We start from the raw sequence: 9860 nt of genomic DNA, 5'->3' as shown, positions 1-9860 counted from the left end.
CATCCCTATATGGGATCCGAACCCATGGCCTTGGTGTTATCAGCACCACACTCTACCGAGTGAGCCACGGGCCGGCCCACAAAAAGTGTTTTGAACTTGATGGAGCTTATGCTGAGAAATAAAGTCTGTATTTTTTTTTCTCTATTATCTTTTTTGTTGTTGTTACTTAGCTTTTATTTCATAATCATAGACTTAACTGTAATCCAGCCCGACTTGCAGGGGAATAAAAAAAAGTGGAACCCAATGAACTGTAGCAAGAGCACAAAGATTACAGGATATTGCAAGCAGATGGGGTAGAAGTGTACTCTCAGGAGAAATGGTCTGGTGGTTAAGTTAAAACAAGCCAAATATATTAGAGCTGTCTAGAGTGGGCAAAGGTGAGCTTCTTGCTGCTCTTGCCATTCCTGGACCCAAAGCACTCCATGGCTTCCACAATATTCATGCCTTCTTTCACCTTGCCAAAGATCACATGCTTGCCATCCAACCACTCAGCCTTGGCAGTGCAGATGAAAACCTGGGAACTGTTTGTGTTGTGTCCAGCATTTGCCATGGACAAGATGCCAGGACCTGTATGCTTCAGGATGAAGTTCTCATCATCAAATTCCTCCCTGTAGATGGACTTGCTGCTAGTGCCATTATGGTGTGTGTCACCACCCCAGCACATAAATCCCAGAATAATTCTGTGAAATCTGGACTCTTATAACCAAATCCTTTCTCTCCAGTGCTCAGAGCAAAAAAGTTTTCTGCTGTCTTTGGAATATTGTCTGCAAACAGCTTAAAGGAGATGCAGCCCAAGGGCTCAACCACGGTGGAGTTGGCCATGGTTGGCAGCAGGAAGCTTGGGGCAGTGGCAACACCTGCAAAGCCTCTTTTTTTGCTTTTAATTCCATTTTTCCATGAATGTTTTGAAGTCCCCTCACATATGAAAATGCAAAGAACCAAAAGAACCCAAGGCAATTCTGAAGAATAAGCTTGGAGGACATAAACAACCACCTATCAAGAGTTATACATTACTGGTGCGAGGATAAATAGACCAATAAAATAGAAAAGACAGTGTAGAAACTCGAAAATATATACAGACACTTGATTTATGACAAAGATGACACTACAGAGATGATAACATGCATCCTAACTTATCATAGTCTACTAATGTATATTTACAAACATTTGCTAAGATTTGGGAACACTTCAATTTCATGCATACTCTCAATCTGTTTTTGCTGCCATGTGCTTTAATTTTATATGTATTTTAAATCACACCAGACATGGCTTTTTTTTGAGGTGGCTGGCTGGTAAGGGATGGCGTTCTATTTTGTACTCATGTAGTCATTACTCATTTAGACTTATCCATACTTAACTGCTCTTTTTTCCTTCTTGTATCCCTCACCTTCCACCTAAGACCATTTTCTTTCTATATTTCCTTCAGTTGGTGCATTGTTAACTAATTCCCTCCTTACTTCACCCTAATTCCTAATAAGTATTTTTGCTGAATGTAACAGAATTCTAAGTTTGCAGTTACTGCAATATATTGTTTCTGCTGGGAAGTCAGCTGTTAACCTGTTGCTTTTCTAAATTAATTTTTTTCCTGTGGCTTTTGAAACTATGCTATTTTCTTTGGCTTCTTGTGGTTTTGTTACACTGTATTTAGGTGTAGATCTCTTTTTATTTATCCTGCTTGCAATTCATAGGACTTTTAGCATCTATGGCTTTATGTACTGTTTCTTTAAGCATTGCTTCTGCTACCTATGTATTTTCTCTCACATTCATTAAACCTTTTCATGTATGTTAATTTATCTTTTTCTCCATAATAATGTATCTCAATGCTTCATTCTATATATTTCCTTCTAACCTATTTTTTCAGTTCACTAATTTTCTTTTCCAATGTGTCTCATCTGTTGTTAAATTCATCCACTGACTTTTTAATTTCAGTTCCTATATTTTTACAGTTCTGTAATTTCTATTTGGTTCTTTTCCAAATCTGCCTTGTCCTTTTAATTATTCAGATAAAATTTTTAATCTTTTATCTCCCTAAACATAAATTTTAAAGACAATATCCAAAATTCCTATATCTAGAGCTCCTAGGTCTATTTCTATTGTCTGTTGTTACTAGCGTTTCCTTTTGTTATCTTTTCTTTTTTTTTTTTTTTATCCTATATAAAGATGACCGGTAAAGGGATCTCAACCCTTGGCTTGGTGTTGTCAGCACCACGCTCAGCCAGTGAGCCAACCGGCCATCCCTATGTGGGATCCGAACCCGCGGCCTTGGTGTTATCAGCACCACACTCTCCCGAGTGAGCCACGGGCCGGCCCCCTTTTGTTATCTTTGGATATCATACTGTATATGTATGAAAAACTTGAATCACTGTAATCAAACTTTTAAAACTGAAGTTCTTGAGTCTGCTAGATGATTCAAAGCTGGCCTAAAATCTGAGCAAAGTCTATTTTATTTCCAGTTCATCCTTAATCCTACAGTGCTGCTCTTTGGAGTTCTCATCCAGAGCATGCGGTTTATAGGGCTCGTGGTTTATAGGGCCCCCTAACCTCAGTAGGCCCTGAACTCCAAATTTTGACCCCAAGCCTTGAGCCAATGAGCACCCTTTCAGCCTATCAGGCAAACATTCCCCCTGAAAATTAGTTCTAAATGCTGAGTTACCTCTCTAGCTTTCTATCTTTTGGCTTTGTAATCCTTTGCTGCCTTGATCCTCAGATGATGAGCAGATTTTTAAATATTTTGTCCAGCTTTCTATTTCTCCTTGGCAGAAAGATTAGTCCAAATTACCTAGACTGCCACTGTCAGAGTCAGAAGTTCCAAAATTACTGGGAATCTTACCTTTTAGTATTATAAAGTGCCTTTTGTTGTCTCAATGTGTTGCTTCCCCCCTTAATTCAATTTTGCCTGTAATTTTCCTTTTATGTCTTTGTACACTTTTATTTCACTTTCTGTACCCCTTTCTTCTAGATTTTTTCTCTTGAATACAGCATAGTTGTTTATTCCTACTTACTGGAATCACCTATTAAAGAACCACTGCCATAAAAATAAACAAAAAGCATAGTCAAAGAGGAAATATAGAAGTCACCCTTATCTGCGGTTTGGTTTTATGCAGTTTTACCTGTAGGCATGTGGTCCAAAAATATTAAATGGAAAATTCCAGAAATAAGCAATTCATAAATTTTAAATTAAAAAAAATTTTTTTTTCCTTTTTGTCTTTTTTACTGACCGGTACTGGGATCGCAACCCTCGGTGTCGTGCCTGTACTGGGGACCGGCAACGGGATTGCAACCCTCGGTGTTGCGCCCGCACCACGCTCAGCCAGTGAGCGGGAACCGGTCTCCACATGGGATCCGAACCCTCGGCGGGAGCGCCGCTACGCTCCCAAGCAGCGCACTCTCCTGTGCACCACCGGGCCGGCCCTAAATTAAAATTTTTTAAATTTTAAATTAGGGTGATAAAATCTAATGCCCATTCTATACTGCACTGGACATGAATCATGTCTATCCACGTATCCAAATGTCAGTTACTTAGTAGCTGTCTTGGTTATCAGATTGACTGTCAAGGTATTGCAGTGTTTGTGTTCAAGTAACCCTTACTTTACTTAATGATCTGAAAGTACAAGAGTAGAGATGTTGGCATATTGCTATAATTGTTCTATTTTATTATCAGTTATCATTGTTAATTCCCTACTGTGCCTAATTTATAAATTAAACTTTATCATAGGTATGTATGAGAAAAAATATAGTCTACGTAGGGTTTGGTACTACCTGCAGTTTCAGGCATCCACAGGAGGTCTTTAAGCATATTCCCCATGGGTGGGGGCATGGGGGATTTACTGTATTTCCACCTTATACTTACTGTAAATTCTTCTTCCTCTTCGTCACCAGATTCTCCAAATATGTCTGCAATAAGATTTCTAGAAAAGAAACAATTTAAAAACATTCATTTGCTTTCTTCCCATTTACATAGAAACCCCTTTTTAAAATAGGGTTTAACTTACATATAGTAAAATGTGCAGATCTTAAATGTCCAGTTCAATGGGTTTTAACAGATGTATACATTCCTGTAACCAGCACCCTAATTAAGATACAGAACAAACCCATCTACCCAGAAAGTTCTCAACTCCTTCTAGTCGGTTTCCCAACATCAACATCCTAGAGGCAACCACCACTCTGATTTCCATCACCATAGATTAGTTTTGCCTGTTCTTGAACTTCATGTAAATGGAATTATACATGTCCTCTTTCCTTCTTTCACTTAATGCAGTATTTTTGAGATTCATACATGTTATAGTGTGTAGCAATAGCTCAGAAACTAAAATCCTAAATCCCCAAAGTCACGCAATTAGGCAGGATATATTGTATTACATCTGAAGACAAAATTTTTAAAAAAGTTTAAAAAATCTGAAAGACATCCCCTCTCTACCACCTAATAAGAACCCTTGAAAACTCACATTATACCGTCACTTACTCTTCTTCATTGACCGACTCACTATCACTCCCAAAAAGATCCTTTTCTTCATTTTTCTTATCAGACAACTCTTCTTTCCCTGCTTCTTCTTCACTGTCAGATGCTATAGTCTTTTCTCTTTTACCTGATTTGTCTGATACAACATCACTGTCAGAGTCATCTGCATCAGAGACAACTCGACTCTTCTTTGCTGCTACTGAAAAAGAAGATCATCAGTAATCTTATTTTGTCGTGGTCACTTTATTACTAAGCATAACAGGTGTTTTAAAATGGCAGTATGTGGCCAAAAACAAACAAACAAAAAAAAGGGCCTCCTGACACATGGTTTAGAATTTTTAAAAAAATAACTAAAAGGGTCATTCAGAGTCATCTTACAAATTATGTTATTTTGCTTAGGAAAAAGTGGCCAAAAGATGAAGAAAGAAACCATCAATATAAAAGAGGGCATTGATAGCTACCTTTCCTTTTGGGGAATAGAGAAAAATCAAGGTTAGACTGATGGGCAGAACTGACATCCTTTATATGCTGCCTAGTATTAGCAGAACTAAAAAAGACTGGATATCCCTTTTTAGGAATATTCCCCATGTTCCTCAATTGTTAATGGCCAGTTTGAAATTTCTCATCGTCCTTAACGAATTAGCAACATGTATGGTAATTTTCCTTCTCCTACAATAACTGTCAGGTTATAAGGGAATATGTCTTTTCCAATTAAATAATGTTTCATAAAAAAGTAATCAAGCAAAAATCATTTTCCATGAAAATGGGGTCCTAGGTAGCAAAGACTGGAATATTCAGCAGAGACATGGAGTCTCTAAATAGAATCCCCCACCAAAGCTTCTCTGTAGTTGGGCATCAGCAATGTTTAACAAATGAAGAGACATAGCTCTATGGGAGCTCAAGTACTGTTTGGATGGGATCTAGTGAATCAGCTGTCAAAGAGACCCACAGCTAACTCTGGATACAGTCAGGGGTTTTCACATAAACATACTTCTTTGAAACATTACCCTTTCTGGTCGAAAAAACTAAGTCTTTTATTTTCCCAAGACACTTTGTCTAGCTTATCACTCTGACGCAGCCAGAAACTAATAGGTGATGCTATTTAGAACTCAAAAGAAATTTAATATTAAGCTTAGCCAATGATAATCAAGGGAAACAAGTTTCCTCATGATATTTCAGAATATTAAGTTGAATGACAGACCACAGATCCAACATAAGAGCAAGGACGATGTTTCAGCTATAAGCTTAGACAAGAAGTAAATCTACTGATAAAAGGCACAAAGTAATTCCTTACATGCTTTCTCTTCATCTTCACTGTCAGAAAGCACAGCAGCTTATTTCAGCTATAAGCTTAGACAAGAAGTAAATCTACTGATAAACGGCACAAAGTAATTCCTTACATGCTTTCTCTTCATCTTCACTGTCAGAAAGCACAGCAGCTTTTCGCTTTGCTACCTTCTCCTCCTCACCCTCTTTTTCTTCATCTTCATCACTGTCAATTTTTTGCCTTTTGGGTTCTTCGTCCTCACTGTCAGAACTGTGAAAGCTTTTTCTGTCTATATGGCTATCTGAATGAAAAGAATCATTCTGCACTTCCGTATCCTCTCCCTTATTCTCGCCATCGCTGTCATCATCCGACTCCAGCTTCTGTTTGTGTCTGGAGACGCCCTCCGTCTCTGAATCACTGGCAGGTCCCTTCTGAGGCTCCTCACTCTCAGAGTCACTGACTCGGGGTTTGGGAAGGTCCTCATTTTCAGAATCACTGGCCTGGTGCCTTGGAGGGTCCTCACTTTCTGAGTCACTAATTCGGGGTTTGGGAAGCTCCTCATTTTCTGAGTCACTGGCCTGGTGCCTTGGAGGGTCCTCACTTTCTGAGTCACTAATTCGGGGTTTGGGAAGCTCCTCATTTTCTGAGTCACTGGCCTGGTGCCTTGGGGGTTCCTCACTTTCCGAGTCACTGATCCGAGGTTTAGGAAGCTCCTCACTTTCAGAATCACTCATTCGAGGTTTGGGAGGCTCCTCATTTTCTGAGTCACTGGCTTGGTGCCTTGGCGGCTCCTCGCTCTCAGAGTCACTGATTGGGGGTTTTAGAGCACTCTCTGTTTCAGAGTCACTGGCAGGACTCTTTTGGAGCTCTTCGATCTCGGAATCACTGGCAGGGTGCTTTCTAACATCTTCGTTTTCTGAGTCACTTGCATGCCCGTTAAGAAGCTCCTCATTTTCAGAGTCACTTCCAGGTAATTTCCTGGTCTCACTCTCAGAGTCACTCCCATGTTGATTGACATCCTCATTTTCAGAGTCACTTGCAGGAGGCTCTGCACGCTCCTCAGATTCAGAGTCACTGTCCTTTTGCCTGTGAAGCTCCTCACTTTCAGAGTCACTGGCATTAGGATTTGAGGGTTCATCATTCTCAGAGTCTGTCACATGTCTTTTACTAAGGCCATCTTCTTGATCACTAGGTTCATTCTGAAGAATAAAGTGAGAAAAAATTAGGAAAGTGCAAAAAAAAAGGTTTGGTAATAAAATGCTAAAACTTTTCAATGACTCTTTAAATGTAGGAATATGTGCACTTAAATGTAGAATTCTTGTCCTATTCCTACATAGAAACATGTCCCTTTAAAGAAGGCCAATCTATGAAATAGCTAACATGATTTGGATTCCAAAATGGGGAAAGATAACCAGCCTTTCCACTCAAACAAATTTGTAAAGCATACCCAGATTATTTATTTAGGAGACTAATTTTGAAGAGCTAGATTAAAAAAAAAAAAAAAAAAAAAAAACCTAATGTTCTCACATAATTTTAGTTCCCAAAAATCTAACGATATTTTTCAAAGAAATATAAGCTAGCAAGTAAACAAATTCTTTAACAAAGGAATGTTCTTGGGTTTTACATGGTTAAAATTATTTTAGGGAAAAGAACTATCAAGCTTTATTTTATTTAAAGAGTCAAATAACATACAAGGGACATTCTCCCAAGAGAATCTAAACAAATAAGGAGAGGAGTTAACATCTCCTAAGCACCTATTAAGATCTAATACCATGTTAGGCTCCCTCCTATAAGTCTGTTTACTCCTTACAACAAGTAAACTTGTCATGATATGAAAACTGAGGCTTAGAGTAGTCATGGTCACACATCTAGTAACCCTAGAACAAAAGCTTATATTTGGGGGGAAGAATATACAAAATTAAACAAACCAAAATACTAATAACAAATGTTTTAGGATCTGGAGAATTTTTCCTCCTCCAATATCTCAACATTCAAAAACACAGTGATATTATTCCAGTTTAAAAAGTGAACGTATTAAAAAAAAATAAATAAGTAAGTAAAAAGTGAAAGTATTTCAGTGTCTGAATGTTCCCCCTTAAAAATTTACTGGGCCAAATACTTCTCTTTAGAATATGTGACTGAAGCTATATGAACTTACCACAGGTCAATTTTCAAGAACCAAAGAGTCTTTAATGATGTGTATGCCTACCATCATGCTATGAAATAGTTAAGTGACAAGAGAATTCAGTAACAAGACAAATGGCATGAAAATGTTTTCACAAAACCCACGCTTTAACTTACTCTATACTCATTTAAGGAAGACTAACTTTGCTGTGTCTACAACTTCAGATAGAGTACAAAAAAATCATAAAATGAACTAGCATACAAAGCAAAAGTTTGAGGAGTTTCTTTTCATTTTTTTTTTTTTAAAGATGACCAGTAAGGGGATCTTAGCCCTTGACTTGGTGTTGTCAGCACCATGCTCTCGCAAGTGAGTGAACCGGCCATCCCTATATGGGATCCGAACCCGTGGCCTTGGTGTTATCAGCACCGCACTCTGCCGAGTGAGCCACGGGCCGGCCCAGGAGTTTCTTTTCACATTTTATTACTATAGCAGCAGAGCATTCCAAAGAAACAGTAATGGCTATACACATTCACTGAAATATAACATATTCAGGATACTGCCTTAAATCATAAATTTTTCAAAATTCCCAAAGACATTTTTCTTAGGTTCTTGGTGGGCACTCAGCACAGTACTAGATTCCTTATCAATCATACCACTCCATTATCCCACTGCAACTGGTACTTATCCATTAAATGTGATTATTAGGACTGCAGGGATAACACAGAATCTTGCAATCACAGTACAATACTCCATATATGCTTAAAGTTTACTTTAGCCATATTTCATAATTTAAAAGAATGTAGATGGAAAATTTAACTATCTGGAATGTAATCTCTAAGACGGCAGGCATTTTTTGGTTTGTTTTCTTCTCTTAAGGTATCCCAGGAGCACTGAATAGTCTCCAGTACATACACAAAGTATTTGTCGAATGAGTAAGTGGGGATAATATAAAGAATAATTAATTTAGCAAGCATTTATTTAATCGTTACTATGTGCCAGGTACTAGGAATCAAGGCTGAATATGTGTTTATCTGGAATGTAATCTCTAAGACGGCAGGCATTTTTTGGTTTGTTTTCTTCTCTTAAGGTATCCCAGAAGCACTGAATAGTCTCCAGTACATACACAAAGTTATTTGTCGAATGAGTAAGTGGGGATAATATAAAGAATAATTAATTCAGCAAGCATTTATTTAATCGTTACTATGTGCCAGGTACTAGGAATCAAGGCTGAATATGTGTCACTGCCTGGCCTCAAGGAGCTAGCCAAACATATCCTAATAATATAGGGATATGCACTATTATGAAGGTGTGCATGTAATATGAGGTGTCCTCAAAAAGTTTATGAACACATTTATATTATCTTTTAATTATATTTTTCCATGAACTTTTTGAAGTATCCTCGTATTTTGAAAGCCTACAGGAGGTGCATTTCTACGAAACTGAGCTGCAAAAGGTTTGGAGACAATAGGTATTTTTGCACTTAGTTTGTGATGACTTTGAGTTAAGAAGTTAACTGTATTGGGGGATGGGAGAGAGGTGTACAGGTACCAGCAGAGGCAGCTATAGCAGGAGGCAAAAGGGAAAACTGTAACTGGCTTTAGGAATACTTCCCACGACATACCTATTATGTAACTCTTAACACCATGTTTATGTGTAACTCTATCTTAGTTGCAAACAACAGAGACCATCTCTGGCTAGGTCCAAAGAACAATCTTCCAAGAATCAAAGTGAGATTAATGACTAAAGACAGAAAGAGTAAGAACCAAAGCAGCTCAGAGAAGCTTAGAAAAGAGAATTCGGGCCGGCCCCGTGGCGCACTCGGGAGAGTGCGGTGCTGGGAGTGCAGCAACGCTCCCGCCACGGGTTCAGATCCTATATAGGAATGGCCAGTGCGCTCACTGGTTGAGAGCGGTGCGGGCGACACCACACAAAGGGTTGCGATCCCCTTACCGGTCACGAAAAAGACAAAAAAAAAAAAAAAAAAAAAAAAAAAAAAAAAAAAAAAAAAA

The 9860-nt window shown here is 38.4% G+C and overlaps 1 protein-coding gene across 3 annotated transcripts in view; it reads right to left on the bottom strand.

Annotated features, from left to right (window-relative positions):
* IWS1 (IWS1 homolog (S. cerevisiae)) overlaps positions 1–9860 on the bottom strand; it is a 54884-nt gene that overhangs the window by 21272 nt on the left and 23752 nt on the right. For 2 of the 3 annotated variants that reach the window (XM_008574347.1, XM_008574344.1), the window contains exons 3-5: positions 5860–6925; positions 4463–4658; positions 3851–3908 (exon numbers count right to left, since the gene is read on the bottom strand). In XM_008574347.1, coding sequence (XP_008572569.1) covers positions 3851–3908; positions 4463–4658; positions 5860–6925 — 1320 coding nt within the window. The remainder of the gene's footprint in view (positions 1–3850; positions 3909–4462; positions 4659–5859; positions 6926–9860) is intronic. The other variant, XM_008574346.1, reaches the window with a different exon arrangement.

This window comes from Galeopterus variegatus, unplaced genomic scaffold (genome assembly GCF_000696425.1).
Source record: "Galeopterus variegatus unplaced genomic scaffold, G_variegatus-3.0.2 Scaffold1035, whole genome shotgun sequence".
NCBI classification, from domain to species: domain Eukaryota; kingdom Metazoa; phylum Chordata; class Mammalia; order Dermoptera; family Cynocephalidae; genus Galeopterus; species Galeopterus variegatus.
The sequence above is the reverse complement of the archived record's forward strand: the minus strand, read 5'-3'. Positions and strand labels throughout refer to the sequence as shown.